At 45.6% G+C, this 19,787-nt stretch overlaps 1 protein-coding gene across 1 annotated transcript; it reads right to left on the bottom strand.

Moving 5' to 3' along the window:
• Window positions 1–5,915: 5,915 nt before the first annotated feature.
• LOC307208717 (zinc finger protein RFP-like) lies at window positions 5,916–17,929 on the bottom strand. Its single transcript, XM_079963601.1, has 7 exons — window positions 17,432–17,929; window positions 14,580–14,675; window positions 12,515–12,745; window positions 10,470–10,492; window positions 10,228–10,346; window positions 9,138–9,164; window positions 5,916–7,335 (listed from the first exon to the last, which is right to left on the bottom strand). Exons 1-7 carry the CDS (start codon window positions 17,831–17,833, stop codon window positions 6,788–6,790), a joined length of 1,446 nt encoding a protein of 481 aa, XP_079819727.1. The 5' UTR covers window positions 17,834–17,929; the 3' UTR covers window positions 5,916–6,787.
• Between the last annotated feature and the right edge of the window lie 1,858 nt (window positions 17,930–19,787).

Raw genomic sequence — 19,787 nt, 5'->3', positions numbered from 1 at the left:
GGGGGTCCCGATTCTGTGGTTGCCTCCCTCTTTGGCCGCAGGCAGCCCTTCGTAGTATAGCCGATCTTGGCCAGTGCATGGCAAAAGAAGCACAAGCTTTTTTTTTTATTATTTCATGGGTTGCCCTTTTTGTGGAACAATCTATCTTTGGCATGTGGCGTACATGCCTTGTTTTACTTCTTTATACATTACATTTATATGCAACGTTACGGGACGCGGGTGGCGCTGTGGTCTAAACCACAGAGCCTAGGGCTTGCCGATCAGAAGGTCGGCGGTTCAAATCCCCGGGACGGGGTGAGCTCCCATTGCTCGGTTCCTGCTCCTGCCAACCTAGCAGTTCGAAAGCACGCCAGTGCAAGTAGATAAATAGGTACCGCTTCGGCGGGAAGGTAAAGGGCGTTTCCGTGCGCTGCTCTGGTTCGCCAGACGCGGCTGAGTCATGCTGGTCACATGACCCGAAAGTTGTGTGCCGGCTCCCTCTGCCAATAAAGCCAGATGAGTGCTGCAACCCCAGTTGTCGTCCGCCTGAACCTAACAATTGGGGGTCCTTTTACCTCTACCACTTTACATCTTCCAAGGAGCTCAAGCATAGCTGTCAACTTTTCCCTTTTCTTGCGAGGAATCCTATTCGGAATAAGGGAATTTCCCTTTAAAAAAGGGAAACGTTGACAGCTATGAGCTCAAGTTGGTGTACAGGGTTTTCCTTCTCCCCATTTCATCCTCACAACACCCCTGTGATGTAGGTTAGGGTAAGAGACAGTGGCGGCTTCAAACACATATAAAAACATAATAGAACATCAAACATTAAAAACTTCCCCATACAGGGCCGCCTTCAAATGTCTTCTAAAGGTTGTGTACAGTGGTACCTCAGGTTACATACGCTTCAGGTTACAAACACTTCGGGTTACAGACTGCGCTAACCCAGAAGTAGTACCTCGGGTTAAGAACTTTACCTCAGGATGAGAACAGAAATTGCGCAGCGGCGGCAGGCCCCATTAGCTAAAGTGGTACCTCAGGCTAAGAACGATTTCAGGTTAAGAACGGACTTCCAGAACAAATTAAGTTCGCAGCCAGAGGTACCACTGTATATTGCTACAGCCCTACAGAAAGCAAGTTGTTTGACATATATCAACATTTAAAGCTCACCAATAATTTCACATCCAAAAGTAGCACCAAAGTAAGCACTTAGCACAACACACACACCGCTTCATGCACCTTATGAAGTAGACTCTATTCCATGAAAGCTTATGCCTCAACCCAAAAGGCCACAAAGATTCTCTTCAGGGTTTCTTCAGCATCTTAGGGATATAATTGTACATCATTAACGCACCCGCTATCTGGCAAAGAGAATGGAAAGCTAAAAGTGAAAGGTTTCCTCTCTCAAAACCATACCTCCTCACCTCCCCATCTGAACTCCTTGAGGCGATTTTCTGTCAAATCAGCTCAGTCAATCCCAATTCCAAACTATTGCTATGGCCGGGAGTCCCCACCCCACACCTCCCTGTGGCCAAGCAGAAAAATATGTATGAAAAACCAGCACAAAAACAGTCAACTTACCAAGCTTGTTAAAAGGTTTGGGGATTCCGTTCTCACTTTTACCTTGACTGGGCTAAAGGTAGGAAAAAAACACGCTTACACTCAGCTGGCAGTCACAAAAATCAAATGCAACAAACTGATCACTAGGAGAGCTTGCTTGCTCAGACTAGCACCAGCAATACAGTGGCACCTCGGGTTAAGTACTTAATTCATTCTGGAGGTCCATTCTTAACCTGAAACTGTTCTTAACCTGAAGCACCACTTTAGCTAATGGGGCCTCCTGCTGCCGCCATGCCTCCGGAGCATGATTTCTGTTCTCATCCTGAGGTAAAGTTCTTAACCTGAGGTACTATTTCTGGGTTAGCGGAGTCTGTAACCGGAAGCATATGTAACCTGAAGCGTATGTAACCCGAGGTACCACTGTACAAGCTCCCCTGTTTGAGAAATATCTGTATCCCCCCCCCCCATCAAAATGCAGAGACAGAGCCCTACAATGAGCCAGCTCCACCTATAGGACTGCCTCAGGTGACATGAATTTTGGCATCATGAAAGGGCCTCAAATTGTTTTATTTATTACAGCTGTGCTTTTTCCAGTTAGGGAATGGAAGAGGTCCTTATGGGATTCCAAAATAACTTGGTGTGTGTGTGTGTTATTTGCTCTTCTCTGTCGGGTAGCAAAATGTCTTGGGCTGACCCTGAGCGGAATTGTCCCTGTTGCCTCCAGTTGGTCAGAAATTAATTCCAGAATTGGACAGCCTTGATGAAATCTGCCCAGTGATATCTATTCAGCTATCAGCTTCCGGAGAACATGTCTGATTTGTTTTGAGAAAGCTTACAGGGGCACCGGCTGTTTATGGAACATCCTGATTTGATTTCAGGGAAGTGAAATGATGTTGCATCAAAGCAAGTGTTATCTGACACCTCCCAGTGCTTTTCCCCAGCATTTCCCCAGTGCTTTTGGAGGGGAAGCGGGTTTAATCCACAACACGCCAAATTGCTGCCAAGGAGTGTGGTGGAGTCTCCTTCTTTGGAGGTCTTTAAGCAGAGGCTTGACAACCATATGTCAGGAGTGCTCTGATGGTGTTTCCTGCTTGGCAGGGGGTTGGACTCGATGGCCCTTGTGGTCTCTTCCAACTCTATGATTCTATGATTCTGTGGTGCAATCTGAATTTGACAGTACATAACTGAATCCCATTCTGGAGGTACCTTATCTATCTCGGATACAGGTCAACAGAACAGGTGCACATCTTTCACCTAACCCAGCCTCAGTGGTGTGAGGAAGCACGTTTATGCCCTTGGCGACAGGGGTGCCAAGTTGAATGGGGAGCCCAGGTAAGCGTCGCCTCACATAATTGATCACATGACGGGGTGCACGAACACCATTTGAATGGCAATGGCCATCAACTGGGCGGGCAGCCGCCTCAAATATTTTATTGGGGTGTGTGTGAAAGGACCTCAGCCCCTAGGCTTGTGGATGAGCGATGGCCGCAAAGGGATCTTGTGACAACCAGAACATGGAGGCATTAATGGTTCCTACTGTTATGTACTGAAGTTCTCACCCTGGGCCAGCAGGGGGATACTGTAGATAGTTATGCAAATGAAGGATCGAAAGTGACGTTCAGTGATTGGATAGTTTGTATGCAAATGAAGGATCAAAAGTGACGTTCAGTGATTGGATAGTTTTAGAAAGTTGTTACAGTAACAAGGTACCGGAGCTCTATATAAGCAGGCTGACTGAGCCCTTCAGCTCAGTTCAGTTCTGGCCTCAGAATAAAGAAGAGCTGTTTGAAGAATCGCTGTGTTGTCTGATATGTTCGCCCACAACTTTACACCTACAATATAACATCTCTGGTCAGAAAGCCACGCTAGTTCTATTTCCAATTTTATTGATTAGCATGAATAAAAGCTTTTAGGGTGGATCCGTGCTATACAATTAAAGCATATTCAATGCACATGTTTCCCCCCTCAAAGAATCATGGGAACTGTGGTTTGTTGAGGATGCCACAAATGGCACCCTTTTCCAGGGGAAAACTATAGTTCCCAGGATTCCTGGTGGGGCCACAGGGACTCTCAAGCTGGACCTAAGAAAGTTCCAGTTAAAGAGGTCAGGAAGGGGTCCCTTTGCAGGAAAGGCAGGATATACCGTATTTTTCGCTCTATAGGACGCACTGGACCATAGGAGGGGGAGAACAGGAGAAAAAAAGTTCTCCCCCTCTCTGCGCAGTGCCCCTTCAGCGAAGCGGCAGGAGAAACGGAGCCCCTTCCTTTTCTCCTCCCGCTTCGCTGAAGGAGCGCTGCTCAGAGAGGGAAAACTGTGCAGCGCCTCTCCAATGAAGCGAAGCCTGGAGTGCAAGAGTGATTGGTGTGCACCGACCCCTCTCGCTCTCCAGGCTTCAGGTGGCCATCTGCAAGCCTTCGGAGCGCAGCGGGAACTCCTGCTGCGCTCAGAAGGCTTGCGGATAGCTGCCTGAAGCTCCAGGGGCTTCAGGCGGCTTCAGCGAAAGCAACGCGAAGCCTCGGGAGCACGGGGGGAGCTCTCCCTCTGCGCTTCGGAGGCTTCACGTTGCTATCGCTGAAGCCAAGGAGCCTGCATTCGCTCCATAGGACGCACACACATTTCCCCTTCATTTTTGGAGGGGGAAAAAGTGTGTCCTATAGAGCAAAAAATACGGTAGATTGAAGTATAGAACAATAAGAAACAGAGTGAGATGGAAACAGACGTATTATCATCTCTAGTCCTTAGCACTCTGCAACTGTCCATTTTCCATTTTTAAGTTCTCTGGGGAATCAGATCTGGAATTCTATGCAACTGTGTAGCATTTTTAATGCATGTTCTGCTATGTTCCGTGCATAAAATGGGCATAAATCTCCTCCCCTTTCCCTCAAATCCTCACGATTGCTTAATCATTTCTAGGAAATGCTCAGTTCCTTTCACATACGGTGAACAAGCTGTTCTGCATTGTGGCTTCCCATCTGGCTGTAAGTCTGTGCACATTTTTGTTTGCTTGCAAAAAAAAAAAAAAGGTGACGTGATCATGAGGCGTCGATCAGGAGTAAATCACCCACTGTTCGGGTGGGTTACTCTAGAGTAGGGGCATTTAGGGTCTCAAACCCATTTTAGGCTATTACTGTAAGTGCCTGTCCACCCCACTGTTTTTTACTCCGGAAACTGGAGTAATTATTTATATTAGCAGCAGGGTGGGGGTGGGGTGGGGGGGTGGGAATAGAAATTAGATAAGCAGCATCAAAAGAGGAAGCAATCAGAGGAAAACCCTTCCCTTCACATTTTGAAGCAACTGTTCCAGTCAATGTCCTTTCTACTCTCTGCATGTTTCAATAGATAAACAAAAGGTTAGTTCTACAAGTCTGCTATTCCACTACTGTATAGTGCACTAATACCATGGTCACTGGTCCCATCACCTCCTGGCAAATAGAAGGGGAAGAAATGGAGGCAGTGAGAAATTTTACTTTCTTGGACTCCATGATCACTGCAGATGGTGACAGCAGCCATGAAATTAAGACGCCTGCTTCTTGGGAGAAAAGGAATGACAAACCTAGACAGCATCTTAAAAAGCAGAGACATCACTTTCCCAACAAAGGTCCGTATAGTTAAAGCTATGGTTTTCCCAGCAGTGATGTATGGAAGTGAGAGCTGGACCATAAAGAATTGATGCTTTTGAATTATGGTGCTGGAGGAGACTCTTGAGAGTCCCATGGACTGCAAGAAGATCAAACCTATCCATTCTTAAGGAAATCAGCACTGAGTGCTCACTGGAAGGACAGATCCTGAAGCTGAGGCTCCAATACTTTGGCCACCTCATGAGAAGTGAAGACTCCCTGGAAAAGACCCTGATGTTGGGAAAGATGGAGGGCACAAGGAGAAGGGGACGACAGAGGACGAGATGGTTGGACAGTGTTCTCAAAGCTACCAGCATGAGTTTGACCAATCTGTGGGAGGCAGTGGAAGACAGGAGTGCCTGGCGTGCTCTGGTCCATGGGGTCACGAAGAGTCAGACACAACCAAACAACTAAACAACAACAACCAAATGACCTCATGGGACGTGCTGTGGGTTAAACCACAGAGCCTAGGACTTGCTGATCAGAAGGTTGGCGGTTTTAATCCCCGCAACGGGGTGAGCGCCTGTTGCTCAGTCCCTGCTCCTGCCAACCTAGCAGTTTGAAAGCACGTCAAAGTGCAAGTAGATAAATAGGTACCGCTCCAGCGGTAAGGTAAATGGTGTTTCCGTGCACTGCTCTGATTCGCCAGAAGCCGCAATCCCAGAGTCGGCCATGACTGGGCCTAATGGTCAGGGGTCCCTTTACCTTTATTGACCTCATAGGAATGTGTGTGTGAAGAACATGAAATAGGATTGCAAAAGTTTGTAGGTTTTTTTCATTTTTTTATTTATCAAAAAACAAACTCTTCCATAGAAAATAACATCAACCGTTGTGCTCTCCCCCTCTCCCCAGCTTGCCGCCTTTACCAGACTGCAACCTTTTCCCCCTAGGTTACCAATTCTAAAGACTCTCCTTTCAAAGTCTGCTTTGTTTTCTGAACCAACTCAGAACTGCAGGAGGGGCCCCACCCAACAGCTATCTGGTCCAGAATCCCATTCTCCTTGACTTTTCTTAATGGCTCGTTCCTTCCTTCTTTTCTTCCTTCTACTATGTAGTTCTTTTATTATTAACATTTCAAAGTTTTTTAGTTGCACAAAATAAAGTTGTACAAAATAAAGTGGAAAAATAATGTTGTGGGGGCCATGGCTCGTCTCCCAGGCACTTCTTGACATGGGGGAGCTGGCCTGGTTTATATTTTAATGCTTGCTAAACCTACTGTCTGGCATCCAGTTCTAACACACCACACACAGATTAAATTCTAACATTTACTGGATCCAGAAATTTAGGGTGTCTGGCACCCACAAACTCTTAACACTGCAGAGAAAATGCTAGGCTGTCACCTCCTCTCAGGTTGGGGGTGGTAGAGCTGGTGTGAGTGTCATGGCTCGTCTCCCAGGCATTTCCTGACATGGGGGAGCTGGCCTGGCTTATATTTTAAAGCTTGCTAAACCTACTGTCTGGCATCCACTTCTGACACTCCACACACAGATTAAATTCTAACATTTACTGGATCCAGAAATTTAGGGTGTCTGGCACCCACAAATTCATGACACTGCAGAGAAAATGCTAGGCTGTCACCTCCTTTCAGGGTGGGGGTGGTAGAGCTGGGAGCAGTGAGGATCGTCCTCAGGACTCAACACTTCAGATCAGCTCCCCACCAAACATGGAAAAAGGGCTGGACCTTCTCTCCAGAGAATGTGGCTTGTTGGAAATTGAAAATCAAGTCGTCGGTGTGGGCATTATAGAATTCCACACAGCCCTGATCATAGTCTAGGGACACCCGGATCTTCCTGGGCTCATAGCTCAAGCTCAAAGGGGTCCGCTCAGGGAGGGTTGAAGCCCAGAAGGGATCAGATGAGGCTGACTCATCCTTTCCCTTCCCAATGGCCCAGATCCCCTCAGAAGGAAGCATGCGGACAAAGCCTTTGCGCCTGACAGACTCTTTTGCAACCCCTACGGCCCAGTTGGCCCGTTCCCTTTCCTCCTTCTCCTCTTCCACTACCACCTCCCACCAATATCTTCCTGAGGTGAATGTTGCATGGCCCAGCGCGTAGAGCATGCTGTCGAATCTCCCAGGGTTGTCCTGAACGTCCTGCATTTCCCGTCTTCTTCTCAAATTCTTCAGGTCCTCGGTTACAACAAGAAAGGGGTGGGCGGTTCCTGGATCCAGAGTGATGCTCACTAAGAAGAAGAAGAAGAAGAAGAAGAAGAAGAAGAAGAAGAGGAGGAGGAGGAGGATATGACAAAGGAGGTTGGGTGGTTGATGATGCCAGGTGAAGGCTCAGTCTCACTACTGGAGAGAGACTCGAAAACACTCCAGGCCTGTTTCTGGGGCCCAGCAAAGAGTGGAAAGGACCACTCCTTCAATTACAAGCAGGTTGAGGACAGAGAGGCACTGTGGACCCCCACTCACATATGGATATTTTGGAAGTCCCACATCCCTAAATTATTATTATTAATTATTATTATTATTAATACCCTGCACATCCAGCTGGGTTTCCCCAGCCACTCTGGGCGGCTCCCAACAGAATGCTAAAAGCACAACAAAACATCAAACATTAAAAACTTCCCTAAACAGGGCTGCCTTCAGATGTCTTCTAAAAGTCTGGTAGTTGTTTATTTCCTTGACATCTGAGGGGAGGGCGTTCCACAGGGCGGGCACCACCACCGAGAAGGCCCTCTACCTGGTCACCTGTAACCTCACTTCTCTCAGTTAAGGAACTGCCAGAAGGCCCTCGGAGCTGGACCTCTGTGTCCGAGCTGGACGATGGGGGTGGAAACGCTCCTTCAGGTATACTGGGCTGAGGCCGTTTAGGGCTTTAAAGGAAAGTCTAGCTTTCAGGAATTACCTTGCTTGCTGAACCTCCTCCCCTTGGGTCTTAAGAGAGATATTAGAAGATGGAAGATGAAGAAGGTTACATGGCAGTAGATGAAAGAAGCAGAAACACCTGCTCACCACCTGTTCCCCCAAAGGCACAAGGTATGGACTGAAACTTGGACATTGCAGGTTTCAGCTGGCTGGCATGCAGTAATTCCAGTCAAGGGTGTTTAATTTCTTAGTGAAGTTGTGGGCTGTTACTGTTTATGAGGAGGGGGAGTGAGGTGTAGTGGTCAGAGTGTCAGACTAAGGCTCAGGAGGCAGGGGTTCAATAATACTAATAATACTAATAATACTAATAATACTAATAATACTAATAATACTAATAATACTAATAATACTAATAATAAATTATTTGTACCCTGCCCATCTAGCTGGGTTTCCCCAGCCACTCTGGGCGGCTTCCAACAAAGATTAAAAATACATTAAAATGCCACACATTAAAAACTTCCCTTAAAAGGGCTGCCTTCAGATGTCTTCTAAAAGTCTGGTAGTTGTTTATTTCCTTGACATCTGAGGGGAGGGCGTTCCACAGGGCGGGCGCCACCACTGAGAAGGCCCTCTGCCTGGTCACCTGTAACCTCACTTCTCTCAGTTAAGGAACCGCCAGAAGGCCCTCGGAGCTGGACCTCTGTGTCCGGGCTGGACGATGGGGGTGGAGATGCTCCTTCAGGTATACTGGGCCAAGGCCGTTTAGGGCTTTAAAGGCCAACACTTTGAATTGTGCTCAGAAACGTACTGGGAGCCAAAGTAGGTCTTTCAGGACCGGTATTACATGGTCTCGGCGGCCAGTCCTAGTCACCAGTCTAGCTGCCCCATTCTGGATTAAGCAGGCACTGACTTTACCATATGTGGAATCTCTGCCATCCAGCATCTTATTTGTTCTCTCATTAATGAGCCCAATTTCTGTTCATATGAAAGGAAATAAATTGACTTTTCCAGAAGAGGGTTGCAACAAGCCACCCGCCTAAGGCCCAGAGATCCTCTGATGAAGATTGGATATATAAATTTATCAAACTAAATAAAAGAAAAATGAAGGCAACCAGTTGAAATTGTGAACACTTGTGAACATTTTCTCTTCTTCCATTCCTTACAGATAGTTTACCTTTGTTCGGTGCCTGCATCAGCAGCCCTGTTATACAGAAGAAAGAGCGACTAATTAAAAACGTGGTCAAAAGTCCATCAAGTATATAATTTGTTAACCGTCCCTTCCCCCTCAAGCCCCACCCTCATACTAAATTCTTGGTTAATGAGGCCTATCGTGGATATAATTGGGGGGACGGAAGATGGGTCAGGTGGCCAATTACTCACAGACGAAAAACAAGGATATGCATCGCCTAAAAAGAAAAACAACAACTGTGAATAAAATTGGCACACGTTCTGCTCATAGATCAGCAGTGGATGGCTGCCATTGGGAATGGGGGGGGGGGTAGGCAGGCATAAAGGCAAACTTTAGATGGCGCCAGAGTCAATGACAAGCAAAGAAAACTATTTCTAGTTTTCTCTCCATCCTCTTTTCCTCTAAGGGCTTGTCCATACTGTTGTTTAATGTGGGCCGTAAGGTTCCGTCAATTCTCTGTTACCCAAATGATCGGTCTCCTCTAAATCAGCACCTCCCCACACTTTCGCCTTCCCCAATCCCAGGTTTTCTCATCCCCTCTCCTTTTCAGAGTATCCCTGGTATGTGGAGAAAAAAATATAATCGCAAATGGATTCTGCGTGACCTTGCCATGTATATACCAAGATCACAAACACCACTTCCTTGCTTCTTCGCTCACCTGGGGCATGTTCAGGGAGGGAAAGGCATGGATAACCTATTCAAGGGAAGGGTTTTCAAACACCTATAGGGTAACCACACACCCCATTAGGGATGGCAGGATCTAGAATCCATCTAGGTTGAAAACAGCATGTTGAGGACGAGGAGGAAAAAATTCCAGTCTGAGATCAACTGCATTTTTGTGCTACAAATGGCTGTGTGTGTGCACGGCCAAGGAGGATAGTTGCATCAAAGGGATTCTAGGAAGTGGATGGAATGAGGGAAATGTGGTTCGAGACCCGCTGGATCATTCCAGGTAAGAGTCAGCTCCTCTTTAGCAAAATTCTGACTTTCGCAGCAACCAACAGAGATGCGGAACTGCCTGACAAACGGCGTCCTTCCTCATTCCATGAACTGACCCCCAGACCCCAAAGAATACCTTTGCATTTCTCCAAGGTATCCTTCAGAAACGAATTTTTCTGAATGTAACTTGTGAGTCTCTCTTCCATGCCTGTAGAGATTCCCAGCACTGTCCGCTTTCTTTTCCACAGCACAAACCTGTAAGGAAGGTGGGTCAGCCTAAGAGATGGTTCAAACAGCAGCAGCAACAACAACAGCACCAAATGTGAGCGACCGGCCACTGGAAAAGGATAGGAAGGAGACTGAGAAAGAGCCACGTACCTGACCACGCAAGTCCCAAGGCCCTGAAAGAGAGAATGAGAGAAATGGGTCTCAGCTGCACAGGCAGAACACAAACAGGGCATTTTGCTCTACAGTGGTACATCGGGATGCGAACGGGATCCATTCCGGAGCCCCATTCGTATCCCAAAAGGAACATAAGATGCAACAGCGCGTCTGTGCGTGCACATGCGCGTGACGTCATTTTGAGCGTCTGCGCATGCACGAGGAGTGAAACCTGGAAGTAACACGCTCCGTTACTTCCGGGTTGCCGCGGAGTGCAACTCGAACGCGCTCGACCCATTCAACTCGAGGTATGACTGTATTGGATATTACTTTTCTTGGAAGGCTCCATGCACACAATATTATAAAAAGGTAAAGGACCCCTTTACCTTTACCCTTTACCTTGATGCTTTTTAATTATGGTGATGGAGGAGACCCTTGAGTGTCCCATGGACTGCAAGAAGATCAAACCTATCCATTCTGAAGGAAATCAGCCCTGAGTGCTCACTGGAAGGACAGATCCTGAAGCTGAGGCTCCAATACTTTGGCCACCTCATGAGAAGAGAAGACTTCTCATGTTTGAATACAGCACAAGAGGGTTTCTGAAATTACTTCTACAGTATTTACTTGTTTATAGCTTTAAAATAGAAGGCTGATCGCCAAAGAATTGATGCTTTTGAATTATGGTGCTGGAGGAGACTCTTGAGAGTCCCATGGACAGCAAGAAGATCAAACGCATCCATTCTTAAGGAAATTAGCCGAGTGGAAGGACAGATCCTGAAGCTGAAGCTCCAATACTTTGGCCACCTCATGAGAAGAGAAGACTCCCTAGGAAAGACCCTGATGTTGGGAAAGATGGAGGGCCCAAGGAGAAGGGGACGACAGAGGACGAGATGGATGGGCAGTGTTCTCGAAGCTACCTGCATGAGTTTGACCAAACTGCGGGAGGCAGTGGAAGACAGGAGTGCCTGGCGTGCTCTGGTCCATGGGGTCACGAAGAGTCGTACACGACTAAACAACTAAACAACCACAAAGGACCCCAGGACGGTTAAGTCCAGTCAAAGGTGACTATGGGGTTGCGGTGCTCATCTCGCTTTGAGGCTGAAGGAGCCGGCGTTTGTCCTCAGACAGCTTTCTGGGTCATGTGGCCAGCATGACTAAACCGCTTCTGGCACAACGGGACACCGTGACAAAAGCCAGATCACACAGAAACATTGTACATTCAATGGACACAGAGACTGTATTTTCTTCTATCAAGTAGTCCATATACAACCTGGACCTATTACATATTCAGTGCCCTGGGAAAAGTGCTTTTTCACAAATCAGTTTCGTTCTCAAAATAAAAGCTTAATGCAGATCAATTCTGTGTTACCCGCCCCCCTCCATTTGAAAATGGGGGCTGGGACCTGCCCAATGTCACTGTGGCTGGGTGTACGCCAATATTTCAACCCCCAATTCCTTCTTCGTTCACCTGGGATATGGGGCAGGGAGGAAAAGCCATAGAAAACCTAATTCAAGGAGAGCATCTTCAAATGTGTATCAAGTAACCACACCCACTTTTGGGGATGGAAGGTTCTAGAAACAACCTGGACTGAAACCAGCATGTTGAGGATGAGCATGCATGGTTCAACGCTGAGAAAAAGCTACTCCATTGCGCAACAAACGGATAATAAGTTTGTACAGAGCCCAAGTGTCCTCCCCAGGTGTTATGTACTGAGTTGAATAGGATCCAAAATGCAGCAGTCTGATTGGTCCTAGAACAATGCAGCGGTATGATTGGTCTGCAGGAGCCACCCAATCCAGCTCCAGATGGAAGTAAATCCACAACCTGATTGGCCTACGGGAGAATTCCGGAATTAGCCAATCACGTGCAGCCCATTGTGTAAATAATGTATATAAAGCAGATACTTTGGGGAAACTTTCATTCCTCCTCACCACTATGAGCTGAATAAAGAGCATGAAATCCACTCTCGACTCTGAGTATATTTCACTAGGGACCCGTACTCCCGGGATCAGGGAGCTGCCTTTGTGTTTCTCTGTCTCACCTGCAGGAACTCAAAAGGCGGCAGGTGGCGCTTATTTTCCATGTCTGTGATGTGGCTACTGAGAAAGGCGATATCCTGTGAGAGCTTGACGATATTACTTTCCTTTTTCTTCTTCATCTCTTTCTCCAGATCCTCCAGCTCGGTCAGCCAAAAGCGCTGCAGCTCGTGCAGGAAGTTGTGCATTTGCTCAAAAGCGCCCGTGATCTTGTTCTTCTCCTCCTCTAGCTCCGCCTGAAGGGGAAATAGAAATTGGGGAGGGAGTAGATGTGGAAGCTGAGTGCCGTTCAGGGGAGCATAGCTACAGGCCTGTGACGGATACTGCAAAAGAATTCTACACATAATGCTTCTTTAACATACCACAGTGCAGTAAATTTCCACAGGATTCTTAAGAACCTTTTTTTCGTTGGTGGTACAGTGGTACCTCGGGATAAGTACTTAATTCGTTCTGGGGGTCTGTTCTTAATCTGAAACTGTTCTTAACCTGAAGCACCACTTTAGCTAATGGGGCCTCCCGCTGCCGCCGGAGCACGATTTCTGTTCTCATCCTGAAGCAAAGATCTTAACCCGAGGTACTATTTCTGGGTTAGCGGAGTCTGTAACCTGAAGCGTATGTAACCTGAAGCGTATTTAACCCGAGGTACCACTGTACTGACTTTGGAAGGGGGACACCACAGAAATTTTTCCATTGCCAGATTTACCATAGAGCCTATGGTGCAAGCTGGGGGGAAAGGCTCTCACAATAAATGAAAAAAATTACAGTCATACCTCGGCTCCCAAACGCCTTGCGAGTCTAATGGTTTGGCTCCCGAATGCCGCAAAACCGGAAGTGACTGTTCCGGTTTGCGAACGTTCTTTGGAACCCGAACGTCTGACGCTGCCAATCGGAAGCAGCACCTTGGTTTCCGAACGTTTTGGAAGTCGAACGGACTTCCAGAACGGATTCTGTTCAACTTCTGAGGTACCACTGTACACACAATACACTCAATAAATAGATAAATAGCAATATTAGAGATTAATGATATACATTAATCTTGGGAATGCAACAAAATTAGAATCAGGTAACTGGTAAAAATGGCCACTCGGTTCACCAAGGTTTATGTGTTTATATTTTGAATTAGATATATATGGGAGCACCAAAATTTTTTAAGCGACTCCAAAGGTCTTAATCCAGCCCTGCAAAGGCTGCCTGCCATAACATTGCTCCCTCATGTTATCCCTGTCTTTGATTAGAAGGGCTCAGGTGGGCTCAGTAAGAGTTGTAACATAACTGAGATCTGAACTTTAAGAAAAGTTAACAAATTAGAATTTAATTGGAATATTGTGTTTTAATAATGATATTGGAAAACTGCTACATTTAAATACAAGGAAATTCAGAAAGGAGGGCTCAGAGGAAGTCGAAATGATGTTAATGACGCTAGAAGTTTAAACAGTCAATTCATTTGTGTGGTTTGGGTGTTTGTTAATATGTGTTTTTATTTTTCTTGTTATCTTTTTTGTTTATATTATTAATTTTGTCTCTTCAGTTTCTGTTGTAATAGGTGTTATATTTGCTAGAAACTTAATAGTAAAGGTAAAGGGACCCCTGACCATTAGGTCCAGTCGTGACCGACTCTGGGGTTGTGGCGCTCATCTTGCTTTATTGGCCAAGGGAGCTGGTGTACAGCTTCCGGGTCATGTGGCCAGCATGACTAAGCCGCTTCTGGCGAACCAGAGCAGCACACGGAAACGCCGTTTACCTTCCCGCTGGAGTGGTACCTATTTATCTACTTGCACTTTGATGTGCTTCCAAACTGCTAGGTTGGCAGGAGCAGGAGCAGGGACCGGGCAATGGGAGCTCACCCCGTCGCAGGGATTCGAACCGCCGACCTTCTGATCGGCAAGTCCTAGGCTCTGTGGTTTAACCCACAGCGCCACCCGTGTCCCTAGAAACTTAATAAAAATCATTAAAAACAAACAAACGTGAACACAGCCTGATACATCTGACGGCATACATATCTAGGATGACAGAACTGTTGGCCAGCCAGGACTCATCCCCAATGTGGGAACTATAACAGCAAAGACCTACCGGAAATGCCTTGATCCTCTCTTCTTCAGCCAGTTTCCATTCCCTAACCACTTGTCTCTCTTGCACCAGAAACTGCACCCGAGTCTGGATTCCTTGCTGTGGAAAACAAAATGAGGCTTTTTGACCTGTGAGAAATCAGTCAGTTTGATGCCCAGACACAATTCCCCCCACAAAATATTGGATTTATTTTTATTTTTGCAATAAGGAGAGTGACAAGGAAATGCACTGGAAAGCATGGGATAAAAGTCATCAAACGTCCCCAGAAATAAACCGGAATTAACGCTAATCAAATAGCTTCCGAACAAATCAGAATTAATGCTCAATAAACAAGTCATTTGGAAGTGCCTTATATCCAGTCTTTATTGAGCATTCATTTTTATTCATTTGTGGGGTATGTGTACATGCTATTAGTCTTTTTTTTTTTTTACCACACTTTTCAAGAACCCAGTTTTGCCCCACAAGCTTCCTCATTTCAGAAGTTTGATGGGTGTGTGGAGAGAGAGAAAGAAAGGGTCTTTTTGCTGTTGTCGTTATCCCCATTTAAAGTACTGCCATACCACTTTAAACAGTCATGGCTTCCCGCCCCCCCGCCCCCCAAAAAATTATTGGAGCTGTAGTTTGCTTAGGGTGCTGAGAGCTGTTTGGAGACCCCCTCATTCGCCTCTCAGAGGTACAATTCCAGACGTCTAAAATGCCTGAGGGGAAAATTCCTTTAAAATATTTTTGGAGATTTTGCCAAAAAAAAAAAAACCCCACACCTCAACACCTTTGTGTCCAGATTTTCACTTTTTTGAAATATGAGAACCCTAGTTTAACAACCAATCCCTCTTCCCTGGGAATTTTGAGAACTGTAGCTGTGAGGGGAAGAGCGAGTCTCCTAACAACGCTCAGCACTTTTTACAAGCTCCAGCCCCCAGAACAGCCATGGCTGTTGAAATGGTATTAAACGCATAGTGCTCCAAATGTGCAGGTGGCGCCATTGTGAAACAATTAAGAGTCAGAAATCCTTGCCAATATCTTATTTATTAATTCCATTTATAAGTGGAATCCTTCCTCCCGATTCCTTCCATCACCAAAGATCTATTAGTAGGCTCCGCACTACATAATCCACTGGCAATTAATTATTACATCTACAGTGGTACCTCAGGTTAAGTACTTAATTCGTTCCGGAGGTCTGTACTTAACCTGAAACTGTTCTTAACCTGAAGCACCACTTTAGCTAATGGGGCCACCTGCTGCCGCCGTGCCGCCGGAGCATGATTTCTGTTCTTATCCCGAAGCAAAGTTCTTAACCTGAAGCACTATTTCTGGGTTAGCGGAGTTTGTAACCTGAAGCGTATGTTACCTGAAGCGTATGTAACCTCAGGTACCACTGTATTAAATTTAAACGCTACACTCCGCCTGAAGATTTAAAGATCACAGGGCACTTAATAATATAAAAACATAGAATTAAGCCGCAAAATCAACGATACCACTTCCTACTGATAACAAATCCATCTTTGGAAACCGCTAACCAGTGATGGTGAAACTCGGCCCTCCAGCTGTTTGGGGACTACAATTCCCATCATCCCTGACCACTGGTCCTGTTAGCTAGGGATGTTGGGAGTTGTAGTCCCAAAACAGCTGAAGGGCCGAGTTTCTCCATCACTGCACTAAACCTTTTGCCCTGGCATTATTCTCGGGGGTGAAGTGTGCTGTAGCTCAACTTTTCTCATGCTAAAGGACAGACACGCACTTTGGAGGTGACTCAGCTACCCCCTTTTAAGCAGAAGCTGCAAATGGAAAAGGCTGCTCCAGTTAACCTTAGGAAATAAACAACAACACTTCCGGTCTTGTTGGGAAAGCTACCTTAAATATTTTTTCCAACTCATTATAAATCAATCTCCCAAAAGTCCTTAGCTACTTTGCACGTCCATCACATGTGGTAAAAGGAGCCTTCTACTTCTTCTTTATTTTTTTAAAAAATGTATCTTTATTAATTTAAAATAAACACATTTATGAAAAAACAGACATATATACAGGTAAACAAACATACTGTACAATCAAACAAACAAATAACAGAATGATCAAACAAACCACCACACTATAAGATATAAGAAGATTAATATAATTCTCATCGTATATACACTCCTGGTATTGAACACAATTATAAAACTTACAGAGAAGAAATTTAAAACTGACTTCCAATCTCACTGTACTTTATCTATCCATTACTTTATACCGCCCAGTTACATATTTCTTATATAATTTCTTTGTACCTCCCTACAAACTTTTATTTATGCAATACTTCTACTTCTTTACATTTCCAACAAAGCTCTGACGTTGATTTATATACCGTATTTTTTGCTCTATAAGACTCACTTTTTCCCTCCTAAAAAGTAAGGGGAAGTGTGTGTGCATCTTATGGAGCGAATGCAGGCTGCGCAGCTATCCCAGAAGCCAGAACAGCAAGAGGGATTGCTGCTTTCACTGCACAGCGATCCCTCTTGCTGCTCTGGCTTCTGAGATTCAGAATATTTTTTTTCTTCTTTTCCTCCTCCAAAAACTAGGTGCGTCTTGTGGTCTGGTGCGTCTTATAGAGCGAAAAATACGGTATATTTTGGCTAATTTGCTTGGCGTTAGGTACCATCTATACATCATAGTACGGTGGGGATTAAAGCTAGACCTCTGAAGCACATCTCCCTCCTCAAATAATTCTGGCCGCTATAATTTAGCCTACGCAGCGTTACAACTCTCAGGAACCAACTACAATGCCCAGAATTCTTTGAAGGGGAAAATGGGCTTTCCAGGTAGAGTGCTCATGCTACCTAAGACACAGTTCTGAGAATTGATGCTTGAAGGAGATTTCCTACCTTCATCTGCTGTGAAATCCGGTCCAGATTAATCAAGGCGTGTTCGCTGTGCTCTTGCGACCTCTTGCAGACGTTGCAGATGGGGGCTACACAAACCCTGCAGAAAAACTCCAAGGGCTCCCCATGTCTCTCACAATCGGTTGTCTCCGCCTGAGACCTGAGCTGCTTGGCTATTTCCACCACGTTGGCCAGCTGCCGGTTCGGCCTGAAGCTGGTTCTCTGGGCCACTTGCCTGCAATTGGGGCATGATGCTGGTCTTTGGGTTTCTTTCCAGCACATGGCGAGGCAGGCTTTGCAGAAACTGTGCCCGCAGTCCAGAATCACCGGGTCTGTGAAATAGTCCAGGCAGATGGGGCAGGAGGTTTCGTCCAGGAACTGCTTGGTGAGGCGCACGGTTGCCATGTCTGCTCCGCTCTGAAGCAGAAGGGAGAAAGGGAGGATGTTTTGCTTTTGGTTTCAAGGCACCGACTGTTTCCTGGAACTGCCAGGCTCTCCAGCATGAGTCATCCCAGATTAAGTGTTCTAAGCCACATCCCTTCATATTAAAAGGTGGGCGTTGACAGTTGCCAAAGATTCGTTCAAAAGCGCAGTGCTTTTTTTCTGGGGGTATGCAGGAGTATGCATACCCCTAAACATTTCGTGAATCTACGTCTGGCCTCATTGAGGGGCAGTATTTCAAAATGAGTAGGAAAATGAGAGTACATTTAAACTTTTTTTTTTAATAGAAAAAAAGCCCTGCAAAAATGTATGCCACCATAGAACAGCTTACCGTCTCCAATCAAACCATCCACCTGACTATAAGACTTACAAAATACAGTGGTAACTCGGGTTAAGAACTTACCGTATTTTTCGCTCTATAAGACGCACCAGACCACAAGACGCACCTAGTTTTTGGAGGAGGAAAAGAAGAAAAAAAATATTCTGAATCTCAGAAGCCAGAACGGCAAGAGGGATCGCTGCACAGTGAAAGCAGCAATCCCTCTTGCTGTTCTGGCTTCTGGGATAGCTGCGCAGCCTGCATTCGCTCCATAAGATGCACACACATTTCCCCTTACTTTTTAGGAGGGAAAAAGTGAGTCTTATAGAGCAAAAAATACGGTAATTCGTTCCGGAGGTCCTTTCTTAACCTGAAACTGTTCTTAACCTGAAGAACCACTTTAGCTAATGGGGGTTCTGCTGCCGCTGTGCGATTTCCGTTCTCATCCTGAAGCAAAGTTCTTAACCAGAGGTACTATTTCTGGGTTAGCAGAGTCTGTAACCTGAAAGGTATGTAACCCGAGGTACCACTGTACAACATTTGACATGCGTTTGCGTCCGTTATTAGCTTATTGTTGATTCTGATTACTTTTTGAATGCTTTAAATAGCTGTTTGTACTCATCATTTTATCGTTTTTACAAAACCACTTTTTTTTTTTTTTACCATCAAGACGTATACAGTGGTACTTTGGTCCTCAAAATGCCTTCATACTCAAACAACTTGGAACCCAAACACTGCAAACCCGGAAGTAAGTTTTCTGGTTTGCGACCTATTTTCAGAAGCCAAACGTGCTGCATTCTGAGTGTTTAGGGGTTGTTTTTAAAAGTCTGAAACAGGTTAATCCATTTTGCATTACTTTCTATGGGAAAGCGTGCCTAGGTTTTGGAACGCTTTGGTTTTGGAACGGACTTCCGGAACGCATTAAATTTGAGAACCAAGGTACCACTGTACACATTTTATGAAATAAAGCATTACAGTGGTACCTCAGGTTAAGTACTTAATTCATTCCGGAGGTTCGTACTTAACCTGAAACTGTTCTTAACCTGAAGCACCACTTTAGCTAATGAGGCCTCCTGCTGCTGCCACGCCACTGGAGCACGATTTCTGTTCTCATCCTGAAGCAAAGTTCTTAACCTGAAACACTATTTCTGGATTAGTGGAGTCTGTAACCTGAAGAGTATGTAACCTGAAGCGTATGTAACCCGAGGTACCACTGTATACAGATTGCAAAGAAACAATATTAAGGTGTCCAAACAGACATGAATGGGAAAAATTAAATTAAAGTAGGCTAATTTAGCTGAGATTCCTGCATGGCCAAGGGGGTTCAGCTAGATGGCTCTTGGGGTCCCTTCCAACGCTACAATTCCCTGATTCTCATTTGTCAACGCATGGGAGAAATGTTTTCGGCCAATGTCAAAAAAGCTTTAGATGGGACATTTTAATACGAGCAGTGGGTAAAAGCTGATTAACTCATTCTCACCCCCACAAAATTGCTAGGGGTGTGCCTGAATAAGCCCACTCAGGTTTTTGGAGTGACTATAGAAACTACAGAATGAAAATTGAAATATGTGTGGGAAGGGTTCAGCATGGGAAGTTTGC

Source organism: Podarcis cretensis, assembly GCF_951804945.1.
Source record: "Podarcis cretensis genome assembly, chromosome: 2".
NCBI classification, from domain to species: domain Eukaryota; kingdom Metazoa; phylum Chordata; class Lepidosauria; order Squamata; family Lacertidae; genus Podarcis; species Podarcis cretensis.
This window is presented reverse-complemented; position numbering and strand designations above follow the sequence as displayed.